General features: G+C 35.8%; 2 protein-coding genes across 2 annotated transcripts in view; one reads left to right on the top strand and one right to left on the bottom strand.

Moving 5' to 3' along the window:
• Positions 1-1360: 1360 nt before the first annotated feature.
• Positions 1361-6649, top strand: LOC122055661 (probable glycosyltransferase STELLO1). The gene is made up of 3 exons (XM_042617198.1): positions 1361-3491; positions 5616-5742; positions 5820-6649. Exons 1-3 carry the CDS (start codon positions 1768-1770, stop codon positions 6294-6296), a joined length of 2328 nt encoding a protein of 775 aa, XP_042473132.1. The 5' UTR covers positions 1361-1767; the 3' UTR covers positions 6297-6649.
• A 283-nt stretch (positions 6650-6932) lies between these two features.
• LOC122055660 (ferredoxin-dependent glutamate synthase, chloroplastic-like) overlaps positions 6933-23769 on the bottom strand; it is a 42252-nt gene continuing 25415 nt past the window's right edge. The window contains exons 14-33 of the mRNA XM_042617197.1: positions 22979-23108; positions 20220-20278; positions 20002-20107; positions 17248-17344; positions 16561-16676; positions 15857-16054; positions 15659-15769; positions 14300-14539; positions 14094-14192; positions 10880-10975; positions 10602-10799; positions 10423-10497; positions 10124-10252; positions 9955-10053; positions 9027-9169; positions 8851-8944; positions 8532-8770; positions 8380-8458; positions 7655-7738; positions 6933-7563 (exon numbers count right to left, since the gene is read on the bottom strand). Of these exons, the coding sequence (XP_042473131.1) occupies positions 7399-7563; positions 7655-7738; positions 8380-8458; positions 8532-8770; positions 8851-8944; positions 9027-9169; positions 9955-10053; positions 10124-10252; positions 10423-10497; positions 10602-10799; positions 10880-10975; positions 14094-14192; positions 14300-14539; positions 15659-15769; positions 15857-16054; positions 16561-16676; positions 17248-17344; positions 20002-20107; positions 20220-20278; positions 22979-23108 (2557 nt within the window). The 3' untranslated portion in view covers positions 6933-7398. The remainder of the gene's footprint in view (positions 7564-7654; positions 7739-8379; positions 8459-8531; positions 8771-8850; positions 8945-9026; positions 9170-9954; positions 10054-10123; positions 10253-10422; positions 10498-10601; positions 10800-10879; positions 10976-14093; positions 14193-14299; positions 14540-15658; positions 15770-15856; positions 16055-16560; positions 16677-17247; positions 17345-20001; positions 20108-20219; positions 20279-22978; positions 23109-23769) is intronic.

Here is a 23769-nt window from a genome sequence, read left to right on the forward strand (position 1 = left end):
TTGTCTTTAGGATTAATCGAGTGAGTGAAGTTTAGATATCTAAATTATTTTAGAAAAATTAATTCCAATATTTTTATTTGTATTTGCATTAAGCATTTATAATATAATTTATTAATTAAAGTTATGGATAATAAATAATATTTTAAAATTTTATAGTTATGAGCAATAGCATGATGAGTGAAAAGGAATGATATAATTTAGAACTTTAGATTGAGTAAAAATAACTCGACCCGATTAGTTTTTAAGCATTGAATAATTATTATTATTTTACAAAATTTATTTATAATCTCGTGACAAATTAGTATACACACGTGATGAGATTCCAAAGGTGTTTATTTATGATATTTAAATTATATAAATTTATGTAGTAATTTTGGATAAAAGTATTATATCATACTATTTAATTAAAAAAATATGAGTATTTAACAACCACTCTCAATTGATTCGTTCGAATTCAAATTAAGCTTCGGAGGAATTTATGATGTAACGATAGAACATCCAGATTATTAAATAGGACATGTAATTAAATAATGTAAAGCTCTTAGGTTGGTTGCTATGAACGCTTCTCGATTTATCCTGATGACCGATAGAAAACTTTTATGGGATCAGGTCGGTCACCCGTTACTTAGCTGGTTAATTATTTTGTTTTCAAATTCAAAATTAAATTCTTTTTCTTTTAAAATAATTTAAAATTTAGTAATTTTAATTTCTTATCCTTTTATATATATATATATATATATATATATATAAAACATAATTTTTAAAATATATGTATCATTTTTTTCATCATCGTCTCAATCATTATTGATTCTTCATCGTTCTCTCCCCACCTCTTTCTTCTACATTTCTTAAAATATTCTCGCTACATAACTTGAAGTATGAATAATAACCTAATTTTTATTTTATTTTTAGATTAAGATTTTTATAAAATAAATCATACTAACATTAAATAATATTATTTATTTATTTAATAATAAATATTTATTTTATATAAGTTACATAAATTCATGTATTATATTACATACACAATAGCTAGTAAATATAAAGAATTTAAGAAAATCATGACGTAGAACCATTTCTATCTTTTTTATAATCGATTAATTCTGAAACTAGACTATTAGTCTACCGAATAAATTTGTAATATAATTTATATTTTTTTTATTTTATTGCTACTTGTGATGAAGGTGGGTAGGTTGTGTGAATGGATATAAATTTTTTCCGTACTTAAAGGAATAATAAAGGGGTAGGGGATGATTAGATTGAAAGTTTGAAGGGTATTTGGACGAATATATATACTTATGAGAGTGAAGTTGAAGTTTCTCAAAATTTCCGGCGAATTACTATAAAAAAGAAATTGCAGAGTTAAATTTTGCAGTCGACTCTCTCTGGTAAACGCAAAGCACAAGCGACCCAAGGCGACGGCTTGGCCATGGAAGAAGCTTCGTTCCCAACCACCCGCAACGCGAGTTGATCAAGCGTGCTTCGATTTTGGCATGCTCCGATCCACTGCGCCGATTGCGAAACGTCAACTGCAATCTTTTGTTTCTTCCTTCCTTCCTTTGCTTGTGTCGGCACCACCAACCGTCCCCTGCATTGCTCTGGTCCTCGTCTTCATCAACAACTAGGAAAGGGAGGCAGACACAGTCGGTGGCTGTACTGTCAGCCCAGATCTGGGGCGGTTCCCCTTCCGATTCGTACCGGTGAGCAAGCAATCCACCGATTTCTACTCGATTTCTGATTGTTGCCTGTGAATTCTTGAGGGAGACAATGTTAGTCCAAGATCGGTCTCCGCCTTCTTCCAAGCCTGCTTCTGGACTACCCTACGCCGTCGCCCACGGTCGCCGCTTTAGCCCGGCGAAAAGCCTTGATTTTTCCACCTGGGCCTCCGAAAACCTCTACAAGATCCTCTTTGTCTGCTTCCTGGCCCTTACCGTGGTCGCTATCTTCTTCCTCCGAAGCTCCGGCGACGTCGCCGCCCTCCTCTGCTTCGAGAAATCCTCCGGCTCCGCTTCGTCGGTGTCTTCGCGGATCCCTTACCCAGAGGTTTCCTGGTCGTCCGTTCCCCCCATCAAGCCGCTTGACCTCTCCGCCGCGTCCTTCGCTTCATTCCGTTCCGATCGGTGGATCGTTGTGTCAGTTTCCGACTATCCAACCGACTCCTTCCGCGCGCTGACCAGGATCAAGGGGTGGCAGCTCCTCGCCGTGGGAAACTCCGCCACGCCGGCTGATTGGTCCCTCAAAGGTGCAATCTTTCTCTCCCTGGATCAGCAGGCCGGTCTTGGCTTCCGCACCGTCGACTTCCTCCCCTACCACTCTTATGTTCGGAAGAGCATCGGCTACCTGTTCGCCATTCAGCATGGTGCCAAAGTGATCTTTGACGCGGACGACCGCGCCGAGGTCCTTGGCGCCGATCTTGCCCACCACTTTGATGTGGACCTTGCGGGCGAGGAGACAGCAACCAAGCACCCTGTCCTCCTGCAGTACAGCCATGCTGACCCTAACCGGACTGTCGTGAACCCTTACATTCACTTTGGGCAGCGATCAGTGTGGCCGAGAGGACTACCATTGGAGAGTGTTGGAGACGTTGGGCATGAAGAGTTCTACACAATGGTGTTTGGTGGCCGACAATTCATCCAACAGGGCCTCTCCAATGGCCTTCCTGATGTGGATTCTGTCTTCTACTTCACCCGCAAGTCTTCGGGCTTGGAGATATTCGACATTCATTTTGATGAGGAAGCACCCAAGGTAGCTTTGCCTCAGGGTCTAATGGCGCCCGTCAACTCATTCAATACTATCTTCCACACACAAGCATTCTGGGGCCTCATGCTACCTGTCTCTGTGAGCTCGATGGCATCGGATGTGCTAAGGGGCTATTGGGCACAAAGAATCCTATGGGAGATTGGTGGGTTTATGGCTGTCTATCCGCCAACCATCCACCGGGTAGACACGGCTGAGGGGTATCCTTTCATAGAAGAGAAGGACCTCCATGTTAATGTTGATCGTCTGATCAAGTTTTTGGTATCCTGGAGATCAAACAAGCGCACACTGTTTGAGAGGATCTTGCATTTGAGTTATGCAATGGCAGAAGAAGGGTTCTGGACATTGCAGGATGTGCAGTTCACAGCTGCCTGGTTGCAGGACTTGCTTGCCATTGGGTATCAGCAGCCAAGGCTTATGTCATTGGAATTGGACCGACCTCGAGCAAACATCGGAGAGGGAGATACCAGGAAGTTCATTCCTAAGAAACTACCTTCCGTGCACCTTGGAGTGGAGGAGGTTGGGACAGTTAATTATGAGATTGGCAATCTCATAAGGTGGAGAAAATATTTTGGAAATGTTGTTCTTATCATGTATTGCAGTGTGCCTGTGGATCGAATTGCCCTAGAGTGGAGACTGCTCTATGGAAGGATATTCAAAACAGTGGTAATTCTTTCAGAACAGAGTGACCCAGGCCTTGCTGTGGAATATGGGCAAATCTCTGAAGCATACAAGTAAGTCCTTCTAGACTAATGGTTTTCTTATGTTCTTATTACCAATGGTTATTTCAAACTTATGCAATTTCTTGTTGGCAACCTTTACTTTGGATGCAGCCTTTTGCGGCTTGATTTGTTTCTTTTCTACCTTTACATTTGGATGTTGTGACTGTTAGTTCCTACATTTTTCTATGCTTATGGCTTGTTTATGCTCCTAACTATTCAGATATAAATTGTAGTAGCATTCATTCTTAGAAATGTTTGATAGCTGTATATTGGCCAACTTAGAAGGGATATAGGTTACCAGCTTAGTTTGCTTATGATACAATCTAATACCATTATTCCTTGAGAATTGAGAATTTTTTATCTATCATATATTTATGTCTGGTGTATGAGTAGCTGACATGGAGAGAAACCAATTTATCTCTTTAGTTTTATGAAAAGTCTAACAGAACAAAGAGAATCCTAATTTGATATCTTCCTTCTGATGTCTTTATGAATTATTTAGGCTTTAGTTTACTGTTGGAAATACCTGAAAATTGGATGCTATGATAATTTTATATATGTATATATAAACTGAAGGATTAGGTTAGTTATAATGGAATTGCTTTGGCAACACTATCATAATACTCTAACTTATCGCTCTGCTGCTTTTTTTCCTGTGGTGATGGGTTGAATTATTGGACTGTAGGCAACGTGCACAAAAAAGTAAATCTAGCAAAAACAAGAATGCTAGGTTTGTATGTATGAACTTACTAGAAAGGATAAAAAAATATTAATTTTTGGAACAATTGATATAATATAGTTTAAATTAATCTGAATATTGCAAAGAGGTCAATGGAGGAATGAGATTTATATAATTGGTTTCAAATAGTTGGAACAAATCGGATTTAATGATGATGAAGACGAAGAAGTGGATGCCAAAAGAAAAGAATCAAATGTTACCCAAAACATTTGATGATCAACTCATGGATATTAAATCATTTTGCAACCTACAACTGACCTCAAACTGTAATCAATCAGTTCGGCTTCAGGTGATCATTTACTTTTGTCTTCATCTGAGGCTACTTGGGTCTACAACACAAACTGTGGTTTCAGTTGAAAATTTTGGGTTTACAATGGATTTAGATATCTAATCATATATGTAATTTTGATGAGTCCATAATTGATGAATTTTCCATGATTCAAATATTCAAAAGCCTCTTCTAGTTTCATAAATTCTAACCATTGTGAATTATGTTTTGTTGTTTAGTTTGAATAACTTGATCAAATTCTCTCATTACAATCCTAAACTAATCGTGATACTCCAGGCTTAGTTCAACGTTTAAAGTTGTGTTAATTAAGAAGATTTATATGACTCTGAAGGATCTGTTAGTATTAAGCTTAAGCAATTTGGTCCAATCGTTCAACCTTATCAAGATAATTGGTCACATTTGATCGTTGCATGCCTGGCGAGGTGATCCAGTAATTAGTGGTTGATCATTATGGTGAAGCCAATATGGAGTCACATTTGATGTCGAGTGTGAATTGTTTTGTGGTGAGTTAGAAGTGCACATTGATGAGGATGTCAAGGTTTAAGCAGAGAAATTATGTCACAATAAATTGTCTTACTTTGGAAGTGGTTCTTGAAGATGGTTTCAAGGCTTGATGAGTATGACCATTAATTTGGTTTCATATGTCAATGGACGTCTATCAAGCCAACAAGCTAGTTTACCAGTTTACCTCAGGTTGAGTTTTGTCAGAAGTACCATTGTGCCTGGTTTATTTTCATTGATGAATTGTTTCATGAAATTGATGTTTTTTTTTATCAAAAACTATATGGCTTATTGAGTCATATATTAGAAAGATATCCAATTCCACACAAGTTTGGTCATAAAAATGAGATATCTCATTCTCTTGGATGTCCAGAAAAATTCCATTGCTAGATTTCTATTGTTACTAGTGATTATATAAATATATACTAATATCCATTCTGTTAGGTGTTTAGCTGAATCCGCTCTTCTGACTTGCATTTCAGTCTGTCTAGTAATACAACCAAAGTGCTTGTTTTATGATGCTGATTTTCTTCTGCATGGGGAAGTTTTAATTTGGTGCTGTGCTTTGCTTTTGGTCATAATTTTATTCTATAATGTCATGGAATAGGTATTTGCCGAAGGTCTTCAACAAATTTCAAGAAGCAGAAGGATTTCTCTTCCTTCAAGATGATATGATTCTTAATTATTGGAACTTGCTTCAAGCCGACAAGACGAAGCTATGGATAACAAACAAGGTATTACCTAGTTTCCTTCTTTTGTTGATTTATTCATACGGTATACATCAAGCAGTCTGATCATTTGCTTAATTCAGGTTCCTGAATCATGGGTTTCAATTTCTACTGATGGAAATGATACAGATTGGCATGTCAGTCAAACAAATTTAGTTAAGAAAATTGCAGACAATTTCCCAGTTCATCTTCAGACAAGTTATAAAGAAAGTGTGACCGAGGGGAAGCTAATCATTTGCAGCAGTGAGATATTCTACATTCCCCAAAGATTTGTTACTGACTTCTCCGACCTTGTGGGCATCGTCGGAGATCTCCATATTCATCACCGGATTGCCATGCCAGTGTTTTTCCTTGCAATGGATTCACAAGAAAATTTTGATTCCAAAGCTCTGGCAACAGTTGTTTATAAGACACAACCACAGGCAAACGATTCATTTATGAGCTCTTACACTGCCCAAGCTCCTGCTGTCTATCCGCTGAAGGTGCGCAACGAGTATGATTTTATCAAACTAATAAGAGTGATGGCTTCAGGGGATCCCCTTTTGTTGGAGCTGGTATGAGTGTCTACTTGCTGAGGCACATCAGAGAATGGCCAAAGTGATTTTCCATGTTTCACCACGTTCAGTTAGAGCCCGGCTCGTGCTGCCTCTGTACCTCATAGTCTTCATTCCTATTTTCAATTTTATTTTTGTATGTTGTAATGTTATTCGCTTGCAGACGAGTGATCTTTTAGCGATTTTTTCAATTTAAAAATGTTGTAAATGATATCACGTTGAGATGTGGCCTGCTCTAAATGCAGACACTGGGCCATTAGTCGAACATGGCAAAGCAGCAATGTTTGTTTGAGATCATGAGAAGTTGCTAGTCTTGAAACATGTATATAGAATGTTGATAGCAGACTGAAGTTAGCAGATGATGCGTCTGAACCATAGTCAAGCTGATTACCATATCGTCGAATGGCTGTTGTAAGCAAAGTAGAATCCCGATAAAAATTATGTAATCATACCCTCTCATATAAGGATCTATTTCAATTTTCTAATTTATCTCTCTACAAATGATTTTAAAATCATCCTCTCATATAAGGTTCTATTTCAATTTTCTAATTTACCTCTCTACAAATGATTATAAAATCATCCGTGTGAGACATCGAGAGTCAATGTATGACTTTTGCCACTAATAGACAACCGTACAACAAATTGAACAAGGAAACTAAATATGGTTTGTGCAAGTGCACATCAATTGTTTAACACCCACAATGTTGAACCACGATATGAATAGGAACCACACTCAATATCTTAAACAGAACGAACACCTGCCAATTATAGGGATCACATTGTGAACATCTAAATAGGACGTTTGGAGTACACTGGGATCAACTTATGCCAAATTATGACTCCTTGTTAAAGCAAACATGATGTACAAAACAATGGGTTGCACACCACTTATATCTCACCGTGTCGAAAAGCATACATGAGAAGATAGAAAAAGCGCATACGGTAGCTGTACAAGTGCTGCTTCTTCTGTCTTGTTGTGCATTCTTGATTTAGTTGCATTGACCACAGACAATGTAGGCCGTTGATAGCACTGTAGCAACGAAGGAGTCTTATTCTGCCACTTGAAGTACCTTGAACTCGATATATCCATCTGTTTTTACGACATTGTTCAAGCAGATTGCAGCGACATGCCTCTTTTTGCTTTTATTTTCTCAAACTCAGTACATGCCTCTGGTGTCTCTTCTTCACTTGGAGGTACAAGTTGCCAGAAGAGAGGAAGATAAGCCTCCCACTCGCTCAAAATTGCAGAACCTCTACTGCTACCAGTTTTTTCCTGGGAAAGTCAAGTTGAAAAATTATACTTCACTATATATATATATATATTTTCCTTTTTTTTTAGAGCACAATAATGTGTTCATTCTTACAACATGAGCTTCAATCAAGCTTTTCAGCTGCATTTGTCCAGCAGGTGCATTAACCCTTTGAATCTTTACTATCTCCTTGTTGACCTGTCACAAAAGGATAACTATATACATACCTGATTGTAATACATGGAACAGAGAATGGAATCCAAATGCTCATTTGTAATGTTCAAATAGAAAACTAATTATGCATGCATTCCAATGCAAGATTGGAAAAAACTAGCACGCATTGCTAATGACACTAGAAAGGTGAAATTTCTGTTTGTGTGATTAGAAGCATCTAAGGAGGATAGCCATGTATAGTAATGTCATGTTCAAACTCAAAACTAATTATGCATGCATTCAAATGCAAGACTGGCAAAACTATCACGCATTGCTAATGACACTAGACTGGTGAAATTTCTGTTTGTGTGATTAGAAGCATCTAAGAAGGATAGCCATGTAAAATAATTGTATGTTTTCCAATAGCAAGACAGAATGATATTGAGAGTTGAGCACATTGAGAGAATCAAGAAATATTTGGCATAACTTAATACCACAGTGTCCAGTTATATACATTTTCCATTGCTTGCAATCACTGTTGAACATCCATTTCATTTCAAATTCTAATTAATCCTGATCTAGGTTGCAACAGATGCATAAAGTTTTTTATTAGTCTTGACATTTTAAGGTGCTTATAAAGCAGAGAAGTGACAACTTGTCAAGAAAGTAGAAAATTTTGTACAAACCTTGGGAATAAGAGTGTCATCCTCGTCAAGTATATATGCTAAACCACCAGTCATGCCAGCAGCAACATTTCGACCCACTCTGGATTAACATGTTTCTATTATTAGACAAGTCATCTATGTGAAACATGGAACTAGGGAGAAGAAATACTCACTTTCCCAGTACCACCACACAACCACCAGTCATGTACTCACAACAATGATCTCCAGTGCCCTCAACTACAGCTTCAGCAAGAGAATTTCTAACTGCAAACCGTTCACCAGCTTTGCCTCTAATGAAAACTTGACCACCAGTTGCACCATATAGGCAGGTGTTACCTACAATTGTAGCATCCTCCGGGATGAAGCCAGTACCTTCAACAGGTTTTACAACCAGCTCCCCACCAGCCATACTCTACAAAAGCATAGTTATGGACACATCTCAATCAACAAAAGGAAAAAAGCAAGTTCATTTGGGGCTAGAGAGTGCTGCACCTTTCCTACATAGTCATTAGATTCTCCAATTAGTCGAATATTCATTCCAGGAGTAAGGAAACATGCAAAAGATTGTCCAGCACTTCCAGTAAATCTGGGCATAATAACATCCTATTACTCTGTATTTCAGTCAATGTTAAATGCCAATACATATACATAGAAATCATACAACATACGTGATGTTAAGCTGTCCTGCAAAACCAACATCTCCATATTTCTTTGCAACAACACCAGCAATGCGACCACAAACAGCTCGATCAATGTTATATATCTTAAAAATTTTGTTGACCACCTTTTCATGCTCGATGGCATCAGAAATCTGCAAGAGTACTTTTAGTACAACTTTTGCATCTAAAGGAACTACACCAAATGTACCATCACTGCAAGGCTTTAAGATTCATGCACAAGGTAGTATCTCGATGCCATTAGGAACTAGAATTAGAAGTGAAATTATGTTTGTCAACATCATTTACATGTTCTTGAAGCTCGGGACATGAGAACAAGGATTCATAACACACACTCAAGCCCACACACATGATGTTACATGCAATAGCAACTAGGTGCTAAAGAAGTATACACATGATTTAAATTATCGACCCGTTTCAAAGTTTCAATTGATGATAGGAACCATATGGTTTCAATACCGTATCATGCAGTGCTGATATTGTTTTAATATTTTTTTAATATAAAATATTATTAATTAAAATTAAAAAAAATCTAAATATTTTAAAAAATAAAAATACAAGGGTATGAGTGGGAATAATGCTGAGTCTAAGTAATAGAGGATTATATGGCTAAGGATAAGATATTGGGACAAATCATATAAGATAGCAGCATAATGACAAATAGGGAGATATGTTTGTGAAAAAAAACATTAGACAACTATTTGTAACAAAAATACTTTTAAGGCTTGCGTGGTGCTTTAGTAGCTGATTAAATACATACGATTAGTCAAAGGCAAATGAAAATTTGTGTTTTTGTATAGTGAAACATACTATAGAATTTAAGACAAATGAAAATTTGGCATGCAAGCTTATGAACCATAGCATTGATGTTATTTGAATTTTTAGGCAAATAAAAAAGTTAAACGACTTCATTCTTTACCTCAGGATCAGAAAGTATGATTTCATCGAGAACAGGTCCATTTGTATGAACAGCTTGATTTCTTATCTCAGAACTGCTCCATTTAGGTACACCAACATTCTGCAAAATTAAATTTAGGGATTGGTAGGAAATAAAACAAGTTTAATTGACACTGGAGTTCATTACATACTGAAAGGAAGTAACTGGGATCAAGATGTTGTGTTTTTGTCAAAGAGATATGTCTCGGCCTTAACAAATCTGTTCGTCCAATAATGTCATCTAACTTCTCATATCCAAGTTGTGCCAAAACGCCCCTGACCTGGCCAAAAATTTTAGGGAAAAAAGAATTGAACTAGGAATTTCAAGAAAAAACAAACAAATAAATAAAACTACGAATTTATAGAAACCAAATTTGCAAGTACCTCAATGAATGATTACTTACAAGTTATGTGGAAATACATTTTCAAGCTTAACTAAAAGGAAATTTACCTCTTCTGCAACATACAAGAAGTAGTTCACAAGATCTCCCGGAACCCCAGGAAAACGAGCCCGAAGCTCTTCTCTCTGAAATGTTTAGCAGTATATTTTTCATGTATAGACAAGCAACAATGAAATTTAAAAGGAAATGTTCAAGAAAAAAATACAAAAAATAAGAATATTGTTATTACCTGACTAGCAACACCAACAGGACAATTGTTAGTGTGGCAAATACGTGCCATGACACAGCCAGTAGCAATCATAGCCACAGACCCAAAACCATACTCATCAGCACCCATGGCAGCAGCCATGAGAACATCAATTCCACTCTTAAATCCACCATCAACTCTAAGGATGACTCTTTCTCGCAGACCATTTTGAATAAGTGTCTGGAAAATATCATTTGTTGATCACATGGAGAAAACAGAACAAAACACTTTAAGAACCTAGTGCAGAAGTATTTGAAAACCTGATGGGTTTCAGTTAAACCAAGTTCCCAGGGTCCTCCGGCATGTTTAATTGAACTTATAGGGCTTGCTCCAGTTCCCCCATCATGTCCAGAAATCTTTGTCAAGAAAACAACTTTGCTTTAATCATTTTCTGGATACAATTTATGCACTAGTGGTTTTACACATAAACAAATTTTTATAATCATAACATTCAATGAAAGAATCCAGTGGAAAAAAAATGAGATTACAATATCCATAGGAAAGATCACAAGCCACAAATTTGTCCAATTAATTTGTGCACTAGTGGTCTATGAACATAGACAAATTTTTATACTGATCAAAGCATAAAGAATCCAGTGGAACAAAAATGAGATAACAGTATTCACAGGAAAGATCTCAAGCCACAAATTTGTCCAATTAATTTGGTATTATCTTTTGAAGGTCAAAAACAGGCATTTGCAAGCATTAAATTCAGTAATCATTTTCATAAAAGTAAGCATTCTATAGCACTGGCAAGCAAGAGCTACGGAGGTTTACCAAGATTATAAATGCTTGCCTGTTGATGATGAATAATTATTTTCATTATAAAATAATGCAATGCTTAAACCATGTGCAGATCGACGACAGTTAGGATGATGATGTTGCTTGGCCTGGTGAGGCAAGGGAACATGGACCAAACAAGCTGTGGGCATCCATCTGCTGGTCGGATATGAGGTTGCTGATTTCAGTTTGTCTACAAGTCTGAAGAGAAGAGAAAATGATGGATGGACAAGCTGCAAGCCTCCATCGAAAGAGGAAGAGATAAATCATTGTAATCCAATTTCTGCTAAAAGACCTCATCCTGTGACTTTGTGGTCAACACAAGAAGAGTGTAGGTCAATAGATCCATGGGGAAAAGAAAAAAACCTGCCGGACAAGATGTGGGCCTCCATGGAAAAAGGAGAAAACCCCTATCTTCCATCTTCTGCTTGGTGACCTCCACTTTGCAACTTCATGCTCATCAGTTAGCAAAAGGATGAATAGGTTAGTCAGTGGAATGAATGTTTCCTCTGTGTTATGTGTCGTGCAGCACAGAACAATTTCAATCTCTGAATCCAACAATTACAAGCTGACACAAATTTACAAAATGAGCAGGCAAAAGGCTTCCAGCTAAAGGTTGGGAATTCGAATCTGTATAGCGGCATTATTAGGAAGGGTTTGAGCTTATCACTCCCACTTCAAATGAGGATTATATCACATGCTATGTGGTGTGGAGAGGCACCTCGTGGTCAAACACCAACATGAGGATTTCAGAGATGAGTAAACCCTACACAGTGACCATCTTCTTTGAGTCTCAATGGACTGCATTAAAGTCACCATGGAAGAAATGTGGTTCTCTCATGGAAGAAATGTGGTTCTCTCGATATGCATTCTGATAAGTAAAAGCAAAATCTCTGATTTCTTATTAGGCAGGCAAGGTTTGGTGCAACAATGCTCCCAAGTGGTCGAGTCAACCAAGTTGTTTTGATGTGTTTGGAAAAGGGTCAAATTAAGTAAATAGGGGCTTAATTGAGTACATATGGAGATCACAAAGTTCATAGCTTGACACGGTCAAGTTGTTATGATTGACTTGACGTAGTAAAGATGGATGGTTTGTGATTGATGGCTCAAAGGTATGTAGCAAGGTGAACTTGGAGTGATTAGAGAAGGGAAATGGTATTAAGGGATCGAGAATTTCTAGTGAAGTAGTGTCCTAGAATGAAGCAGTTGAAGACCTAGAGAGCAGCAAGTATTTAGGCAACATCATTGAAGGATGATGTGAGGTTGAAGACGTAAAAGCTATGTGAGCTATGAGAGATTATGTAAGAGTGATTGTAATTTTGGGTTTATGCTTTTGAGATGATATCCAGTGACTATAAAAACTCTTTGATCATGGAACAATTTGTTCTGGGTCGTAAAAGGCAGTTAAATTCAATCTTGAGTGTTGCATAGGTTTATGAAGCATAAGCAATTTGAAATAGAAATCTCTGATCAAATTCACTTGACTGAAGGTAACCTCAATTGAATGGAGTGTTTAGTTGACTCAGTAGTCTATTCAAAACTCTATATTCAGAGAACCAAAAGTTTTTGTTCAGGCTCCAAGCAAATTCAGTTTACTAAAGAACATCCTTAGTCGATTGGCCAACTTGAAAGTTGACTAAAAACTCTCTATCCATAGAACATAATGCTTTTGTTTCAGCTTGAGATCGAAACTATTCTAGATCCAGTCAAATAGATGCATGAACACTCATTTGAACAAGTTTTCTAGTCAATTGCCTAACTAACTATTGGCTATATAATGACTTTTTGCACGATCAGTCAACTGGGGATGTTTCCAGTCAACTGGAAGCGTGGAGGAAAGAGTCATTAGAGCTTTTTTAAATACAATTTGAAAGTTATTTGGCTTTTAAAAAAATTTAGGAATCATCAAGGCTCTATGTCTTTCAAAGATTTCAAGCTTTGTTAAGTATCATTGCTTTTTAAATCATGCTTATTTTGACAGTGAGTCGCTGAATGAATTGCTAGACAGAGGAGTATGAGGGGGATTTCAAACTACATAAACTCTTACAATTAGCATTGTGTTTACATCTTTTATTCCTGTCGTGCTTACACCGTTCACATGAACAACAAAACACAATTATTTTCAATTCACCAACTATTCCTCTCTAGTCTGTCATTCGAACCTATAGAAGGTTTTGCTACTAATAAAAGATGTTAAACATAGCTAGAAAATGACAGGTTTTGCCACTAACAAATGAGGTAAAAAAATCGAGAAAATAACAAAGGTTTTGCAACTAATAAAAGATGTAAAAAAATTGCAACAAAATAGCAAGGGTTTTGACACTCATAAAAGATGTAAAAATTAGCAAAAAATGACAAATACATGCTCATGCGCACATAAACTAAATACAAGTGGGGTGAGGCAGAGTGCTGTTATGTGCTTCAAACGCTCTTCTCCAGCATACGAGGATTAATGAGAATGCCAACAAATAAGAGTTGGGGAAAAAGAAAATTAGTTTATTAACTTATTGAAAAAAAATTACATATTAATCATTGTTCTAAAATGTCAGGACCAGCACCAATCACAGTTCCTATTAGAATAAATAATTTTAGTCCTATTAGAGCAAGTTATACTGATTTTCAATCATCACAGGAAAATCCGTATTGGAAGAAAAGATATGCAGTGGTACTATCATTTTGGTAAATATTAAATACCTGTATGATATCAGCGTTGCCCTTAGCTACACCAGAAGCAACAGTGCCAATTCCAGCTTCTGCCACAAGTTTGACAGATACCTTGGCTCTAGGGTTGACCTGATTATATATAAATGTCCCCGTATGCAGTCATAAGTCAACATAAAATGAAAGAATCCAAAGACAATTTGTCTAACACTGATTTCCTTTTAGAAACAAAATTTTACCTGATGAAGATCATAAATTAACTGAGCGAGATCCTCAATTGAATAAATGTCATGGTGTGGAGGTGGAGAAATCAGTGGAACTCCTGGTTTAGAGTTTCTTAACCGAGCAATATAAGCACTGACTTTCTTCCCAGGCAACTGACCCCCCTCACCAGGCTTAGCACCTTGTGCAATTTTAATTTCCAATTGGTCGGCATTAACCAGAAATGTTGGAGTGACACCAAATCTACCTGAAGCAACCTGTAAGTGTTTCCATATTTAATCCACCATGCAAATGACACATTGGAAATAATTAAACAGCATGAAACATGTTGCAGAACAATAAGTAAGCGAACTTGCAAATCATAAGCTCTTTTTCTTATGTACCACTTCAGTAACCTTCTATTTGTATATATTTTGCGGATAGATGCAAGGTTTAAAATAGCAGTTCCATTCTGGAGCTTCAGTCATCAGTCATAATTGTAAGGTTTTAGTACCGTGTTGTGCTGAGCATCTAGCATATGTTGAGATAAATTTAAATGAATTTTACATTTTTAAAACACTTTCTTTCACTTAATTTATCTACTAAAAAAAGCTAGAAAATAGAGAAACAACTACATCTTTGGTGGACTATGTTATATTCATACTCGACAAGCTTTGACATGTGCTCAAGTGTGTAGAATAAATCAAATAAATTTTACTCAATTAATCCCCTTTCACTTGCATTTTATACTTTCAATAGCACTATATCATTTAGATAGTTGAGTTTTTTTTTTTTAAACTTCAATGCCTTGAGATGAATTTACATTTTATGTTTATAATCTTCTTTCTCCCACTTGTTTTTGAAAATGACTAGCAATTAAATATTCAATTGAATTAGAATTTTTGGAGAAACAAGCTACAAATAAGCAAAATTGGAATTCATCTCTATGCATGACAAATTGTAACAAAGTGGGTCCAAAATGTCGACATGACATGATGCTCATTATCATGATCACTATCGTAGTACATGAGAGATGAGTTCCATCTTTACACATGACAAATTGTAACAAAGTAGGTCCAATGTCAGTATGACATGATGCTCATTAGCATGATCAACACAGTAGTAATGAGAGATTATTTGCGTTGATTAATATAAAATTTAAGTGAAATTCCAATCATGCAACCCAGCATGACATGAAATTTCAAAGCATGGGTTGATATAAATGCCATAAGAAAATAGTGAATTTAAAAATGGCAGTAAAATTTCCTTCAAATGATACAAGAAACATTCTGCTTTGAAAACAAAGACTCAAAAATCCCTATCTTATATTTTTTTTAAAAAAAATCGAGATTTATCATCATAACTAAAAGGTCAAGGTTGGATATAAATATTCTTACCTGTTTGATTGCACTAGTAGCAGTATCTCCATTTTGAAGGCCCTTAAGATGAGGAAGTGTTGGAGAATACCCATCAATGACATCAGTTAGAGGACTCCATCGAATGGGATCCTGGAAAATAGTTGATAATTTAATTAAAATATTTTCTTCAAATGAAATTAAATTAAATTGGAGAATGATTCTTCACCATAAACTGACCTCACCACCTTCTCCAGAATTTGACTTCCCTCCTAATCGGTTCATTGCAATTGCAATTGCTTCATGTGTTTCCCTTGAAATAGCTCCGAGAGACATTCCACCAGTGCAGAAACGCTGAGCAATGGATGATGCAGATTCGACTCGTCCAATTGGTATAGGCTCTCTATCACCCTTAATCTCAAGAAGATCACGGAGAACCTAAGAAAGTGAAGTCATTATCATTGATGCACACAGAAAGAGTTGATCGGTAAACTTTATAAAGCTTCAAATATGTCTTGTTTTTATATACACAGTTTTAATTCTCAACAATAGATATATATAGGTTTTCTATGTAGTATGAACCATTGTGTTTGGAAGGCATAGATCAGTATACTACTCAATGCACACAGCAAGTCTAATCTAAATCAATGCCAGAACCAGAAGATAAACCATGGATACAACTATTTAATTAACACCAATCACAATTAATCCACCTATGATACCACAATGATATTAAGATAACAAGTATTATTTTGACATGTACACCTGAATATTTGATCTTATTTCAGGAAACAACAAATGCAGTATAGCATGCAGTGCATAGGTGTATGTTCTAATTTTCAATAGCGATGCTTAGGAAGTACTTATTGGTTTTGCCAATTAGCTTCTTGATTCAAGTCACAGATAAAACATGCATCAAAAATGAATGCAGATTTCAAACTCACATTGACAGGACGATTTGCAAGGTGCTGTTGGTAAATAGAATATGCATTTTCACTCTTTTGACGAACTGCTTTGTGTAGCAATTTTGACATCTCTGGATTATTTCCATGGTATTCACCTGATTTTGAACAAGAGGAATATACATCAGCAGTTATGATCATTATACATTTACCATCAGCCAGTAGATTGAATGATTAGATTCTCTATAATGTTGACAAATATATGCTGGCATGTCAAACAACAAAGAATATCTCTATTATGCTTGCATAACAATTGTTGGATGAGTAAAAGAAAAATGCAAAGATAGCATTCAGCTTTAAAAGATTTAGCGGCATATACACCACAAAGGAGAAGCAGCCCAAGACCATCTTTCAGTAAATCCAAAAGTGCTCGTATAGAATAAATGATAACCACGAAGCCTAAATGAATTAATAGTCATTTTCAATAGTATACAAGAAAATAACCACAATAAACTAGAAAGCCAATAAAAGATGTATTTTCTGAGGCATGCCATATGACAACCAGATGAATAAAAGATATGAAGGTGTGTTTGTTGATGCACAAATATATGGTGACAGATTATCTAATGGAGACAATCTGCCAAATAATCGAATCATCAAATTATCAGTAATTGTATTACACATTTTTCCAAGTATTATGTGTCTGGATTTAAGAGAATATAATTATACCTCCGGGTCTGAATTGAATGAATCCGAAATTTTCTAGTCTCTTAGCTGTATCCTCTGAGAATGCTTTCACCCAGAAGGACAATGTTTCTCTTGCTAACTTTGAAAATGGAAAAGAAGACCATCAGAGGAAGCAAAAAAATATTCCCTTGAAATGAGGAACAAAATAGAGAATGAAACAAAACTTCCAGAATAAATGAGGTTGCAATTATTCTCCCATATAATGCATGCACATGATATGTAATTCAGCACATTCTTAAAAAACTAAGAATAACCTTCTGATGGAAATTTAAAGCCAAATAAACAGATTAGTATTTCGAGGGAGAAAGAAGGAAAAAACAATTGGTACCAAGTAAGTGCAAAGGGAATGCCACCAGATTAGAAAATGTACTATTACTGGAGGGATATAATGTAAATTAGAATGGGAAAATAGGAAATAAATGGTTGACATAAAATATTATAAAACTTTAATCAATCAACCAAAATTTCACCCAATTACATACTAAAGTTACTATTTATGCAGCGTATTCTGTACTATGGTTATCTCCACCATGTAACCCATGCAGCAAGTTTCAACTTCTCGATGGGAGAGCATAAGATAAGGATTAAGAATAATATAACATAGATGAGCAAGTTTTCGCATAACAACCCTTCCCATGAACATGAGTCATCTTCCCAGATGGGCTACCATAGTGCATCTTCCGTGTCCTTTGTGATGCATCTTTTGTGTCAACAATTTGTGTCCATGCACAAAACGTTTTCCCCAACCTTCACACACATGCAATGCATCTTTATGTGGGCGCCAACCATGGTTTATAATATTGACCCATTTCGGAGCCGATATGATTTTGATATTTTTTAAATATAAAATATATTAATTAAATTTTTTTTAAAAAAATAAATTAAAAAAAAAATAAAAAACAAAATATTTTTTAAAAAATAATTGTGGGATTGCGACACCTCCGCGACCCCGCGAAAGTCGTTGGGGGATAGTGATAGCCTCCGCGACCCCGCGAAGGTCGCCACGGGATCACGATGCCTCCGTGACCTGGTAAAGATCGCCACAATCCCCCGGAAGCCCACTGTGTGTGCTAGGTTGTAAATAGAATGGAAAATTCTGTCCATTTCACCCGACACGATACAAAATTTTAACCCTTAATGCCAACCCTCTACCTCTACACATGGCATGTCTTGCCCAACCTCCTCCACGTGTAACACGCACCGTCTTTCTCCTTCATGCAAGGTCCTTTGCATGATTCTCAGACAATGTTATCCTTAGCATGAGTACCAAATGACTCCTAGACTCACTTCGCCCTTCATGCGAGTCCCAAATGACCTCGAGGCTCATTACCTAATTCCACCACATCATTGCTTCGTTTATCATCAGTTCATTTTCCAATGGCTATGTATTTTTGTCACCCGATTTTTCTACCTCCAATTCGACACATATGCTTCATGCTGTGTCGGCAGGTGCCCGAAGAATCAAAAGCTCACTAGTGCCTTAATTTGGTCCATTAAGGTTCAGCCTTTTTTAACCCAATTTGCTATTTGGTTCAACAAATTAATCCTAGCATTGCTTTGCATGTATCATTCCATGAATCTCAAGTCGACATGTGTTCTCTATTTGTGTGCATCATTCAACAAATCTTCTCTGTGCATGAATTACTCCATGGAGCTCTCAAGTTGGATTAGTTTCCATTTCTCAGCATGTCATTCAACAGATCCCAAGCCAACGTTCGTTTCTCGCTCTTTACGTGCATCATTCCATGGATCTCCCAACTCTTCTTGTGCACCATTCCATGGAGATCTCAAGTTGGATCAATCTTCTTCCCTCCGTGTGCAAAATTCCTCACACATGAAGTCAAATTGATCCTCATGTCTCTGTGAATTTCATTTTGTGGACCTCAAACCAAATAAGTCCTCTCTCTACGTGCACCATTCAGTAGAAATTTCAAGTTGGATCTATTTTCTCTCCATGTGTTCATTCCATGGACACCAATTGGATATATTTGTAACTAGTACTCTCTGTAGTAAAGGAGTAGCACAGATACGTAAGAGTTAAGAATTATTTATTATACCACCATCAATAATATAAAAGTAGGGAGAACTACATAAGGTTCTTGGGAAGGAGAAATCCTAATTTTTCTCTCAACACTGATTATGATCAAAAGAGAATAATTACATTGACACTAACACAAACAGGAATCTACCAACATATCCAACAAATATTCTACGTAGAACTAAAACTATACTCATCAACATGATTATTATGATCATATATTCATCCTATAATAATGTATTCATACTACATAAAGTCAGAGTTGACTGGAGGGTGTATTTTGCTATCCATGTAAACAAAATTGCGTCAGTTCAAAAGGCTATACTAGAATAATGAACAAGGAAGCCATTAAGTCTGATGTGCTTAAAAATTTGAAGTGCATAGTTACTCAAGGTAAAATTACATGTCAAAATGCTAACCAAATTATCTTTCACCCATCACTGGAATTGACATATACACCAAGCAAACAATCATCATTTCATAGCCTTCTTGTATACTATCTCATTATTTCTATCTGCCAAGACAGACCAAGCTACCATATCTAAATTTCTGTGATTTTCCGGACACTTCACTGTTTTCATGAGAACATTTTAACCTTTCCATGAAAATAGTATTGGTGAAAAGATGTCTAAGAGAGAGACACTTGATACTTGTTTAACATAAACAGATATAGAGATGCCTTCTTTGAAGTGTCTTACCTCATCAAGAGTTAATCCGCCTATCTTTGACACACTTCCACAAAATGCAACATCAACAACGTCCTGATCAAGTCCATATATCTCAAATATCTGTGCCCCACAATAACTGGTTTGAGAGGAACCAACCAAAGACAATTGGGTAAGAAAAGATCATTATATAAAATTTCCATTTCAGATTCCAATCTATATTTGTCATATGCATCATCTTTTGCACATACCTAGAGAGCAATGAGATTCCCATCTTTGACAATATTTTGAGAAGTCCAGATTGAACAGCCTGGGAAATTTTGGAATTGATAACCATTACAATTAGCCCAAAAAGAGATGGAAAAGTACCAAATGAAATCTCTCAATTTATAAGATCCCATAGTTATAGACAACATAATCTAAAATTGAATGATAAATTGCAGTGCATATTAAATGAGGAATATCAACAAAGTAAAAAAAAAAGTACTTTGACCCCTTCTAAAAGCTTCCATATTAAGGATAACTAGTTAAACAATCAAATTTAGCATCATATTCCACAAAACTGGTTTCATGTAGAAATAATATTGAATATATGAAACATGTAATAAGAAAAGATTTGAGAAAATAATTTCAAATGGATGGCCATGAAATTCATACAAAGTAATAGTTTTAGATATCTAAGTATAGTATTCCATAAGACAATATCTAGATTCCAAAACCAAAATAAGATTTCAATTGGGTTAGGATGTTACATTCCTGATCCAACATGTCCTAATTGTTCCTAGGTAGGATCTCAGACCCCACTACCTAGACTAGAATATTTTTTAACTTTTAACTATTGGTATTGCCATCAATTTTAATAATAAATTATCTTATAGAAGCTGCTACTTGCTATATAAAGATAGAACACCTTAAGAATTATATTGTATTTTGAATACACATAGTATATCAATAATTTTAATTATACATCATCTATTAGAATGAACTGTTTAAAATTTTCATTTAATATTATATATCCAAAGAATATGTTTTAACTATTGGCATTGACATCAATTTTAATTATAAATTTTCTTATAGAAGCTGCGACTTGCTATATAAAGATGGAACACCTTAAGAATTATATTGTATTTTGAATACACATAGTATATCAATAATTTTAATAATACTTCATCTATTAGAATCAACTGTTTAAAATTTTCATATTAATATTATATATCCAAAGCTAGTAATACATGTCTTAACTTGTCAACCATGCTTCAAAAATGTTTTAACAAAAAAATTTAGAATCATTCAAACCTACACTCTGATCTATTCCTAGGTTGGATCTCAGTCCTCACAGACTTGCCTTAGAAGTATGCTTTTACTCGAGATCTTGTCTCATTCTTTTATCAATATTGCAATTCCTCCCGTTGCAAACTCTCCTCTTCTAATTACTTTCTATGAGAGCTAGCCATCTTTGGCATCTCCGAGCAGTAGATGTTCTCCCCTTCTTTTATGAGAAAAAGACCTCCACCAAATCCCCTCACATTCTTAAGTTCAAGCAGCAATCACCAGAATCTTCTTCCTTGGAGATATGGAAACAAGAGTAAGCCTTCACTACTTCTTCCCCTTTTCTTCTTACACATTTTTTCTCTTCCTTGTTTACTTCCATCCCTCACTTCCATTGTTCATCTGCTCAATTCATCTGATGAAACCAACAGGCTCATTTTTCTCAATTGCCCCCATGATGTGTCATTTCAAAATGGGTACAGGAAAGGGTTTTGTCGAATCCTAGTATTGATAGTCTTAGTCAGCTCACACAGTTGAGTGCCTTGATCTATGATCTCATGCAAGAGAGAAGAGTATTGTAGTGCTAAAATATTTATTGAAAGGAGGCTCTTTTATAAGACTCACGATAATCTGGTCTTTTAAAGGACGTGAAAACTATACTGAGTTAGCTAAAAAGAATAAAATGTCATTGAATTTTACATGCCTATTTATTAAATTGTATCGATTTGTTTTTATAAACGTAAGATTTTTTGAGGGCATCAGGAAGTTTGCGTCTAGTTTGTGTATTGTTTAAGTAGCAGCCAAGTCTTCCTAATCTTCTTATTTGTCTTTCCTTTTCCTCTTATTCTTATTCTTGTCCCTTCTCCACTTCTCCATAATCATATTCTTATAATAAGTGTTGATTGACAACTGTTACCGTAGTGACACAAGGGACATTGATCAGCACCAAAACAATTTTGTTCCAACAAGTCAACTAGGCCTGGTTCTAGAGTGAAATATTAAACATACTATCCTCCAAAGTCATAAGTGTATATATCAAATTCATTATGCTAGATTTTCGAGACGTGTTGCGAGCACTTGATAGAAGTTTTTTTTTAAAAAAAACAAATTGTTACTGAGATATTTAATTTATGTCTTATTTGACACAGGCAGTAATTGTGCAGATCAAGGTTATGTGTGTACGTGCACTGTAGGTTTACCCTAGATGAATGTAACAAGACGATAATAAGTTCTCCAATAAGCCCAATCAAGATACTGATACCGATATAGCCTTTTAATAATAGTTCAGACGTAAGGGTGAGCACTCACCCTACTGCGTAACATTGAAATAATTTGATGCAGAACTTGTGGTAACATTTAACTATTGCTTATATTTCATATTCCAAAATGAGCAGCCCAAAGTTATTTGAGGTTTGCAATGTCTAGGTATTCAAGGATTTTGAAACTTGTGAATATCGAGTTGTCTTGACGACATTATATACAGGATACGACGAGTTTAAGCTTTATGGAAGTTTTGACCAACTTGATTACAAGCCATAGATATACCTGAGCGTAAATGTATCATTCGAATTAACATGTAAACTTGCAAATTTCAATACCTGCTTCAAATGCTATAATCAGGATGCTTAAGAAAGATACTTGAGAATTCACAGACGTATTATATCCATTGACCAAGCTAAATGTGGTCCAAAATGAAACTTACACTACCCCAATAAGTATGATAGCTGCAATAAATGTGTACCTTGCAGAAATTCCTTTGTGCTTGCTCTATCGTCACAGTAGGCATCTTTCCAGTTCGCATCAAGTTAACAACTTTGGTACTGAGTCTCCATTGGCGACACGTCTCTAGTGCCAAATAGGGGCATATCGCACTGAGAAGCACATTTTTAATGGTATCAACTTGATACCCAGAATTTACAACTTTATGAGACAACAATGAAAAATGATATAGTTGGTACAACTTCTGTAGCTAAAACCTAGAATTTGAAATTTTCTAGCAATATAGCCATGCATAGTGCTCAATGGAGGGATAAGGTTTATTTAGCAGACATTAAATAGTTACGACAAACTTGATAATGATGGTAGGACACAATAACAGTACATCACAACTTAATTAATAGATTTTTTATTTTTAATCACATCATCGCAGATCTTTTCAACAGTATAGCAAGCTACAAAATTGCTATGGTTCAATAATACAAAACCACCTTGAGAGATCATCATGTTGATACCCCAAGTTATCATCATAATCTGAGAGATATGATTACTACAAAGGATAAACCTTAAAAGCTAAATTATATTTCTTTATCCCCCACAAGAAAACGTCAAAACATTTTTAACTCATTCCAATATAAATGAGTATCAAATAGTAAAATACTAAATGGTGAAAACGTCAAAACATTTTTAACTCATTCCAATATAAAGGAGTATCAAATAGTAAAATACTAAATGGTTTGGTTCCGCAGCATCATATGGGAGAAGTGATAGGCTTAGTTGAAAAAAAGAGAGCGTTGTTAGTCATATAATATTACT

Source organism: Zingiber officinale, chromosome 3B, assembly GCF_018446385.1.
Source record: "Zingiber officinale cultivar Zhangliang chromosome 3B, Zo_v1.1, whole genome shotgun sequence".
NCBI classification, from domain to species: domain Eukaryota; kingdom Viridiplantae; phylum Streptophyta; class Magnoliopsida; order Zingiberales; family Zingiberaceae; genus Zingiber; species Zingiber officinale.

Bases quoted from the DNA above. Each gene is read 5' to 3' on its own strand.
- LOC122055661 (XM_042617198.1), top strand. From the start codon at position 1,768: ATGTTAGTCCAAGATCGGTCTCCGCCTTCTTCCAAGCCTGCTTCTGGA. The intron at 3,492-5,615 runs GTAAGTCCTTCT...GTCATGGAATAG, and splicing joins CAAATCTCTGAAGCATACAA to GTATTTGCCGAAGGTCTTCA. The intron at 5,743-5,819 runs GTATTACCTAGT...TGCTTAATTCAG, and splicing joins AGCTATGGATAACAAACAAG to GTTCCTGAATCATGGGTTTC.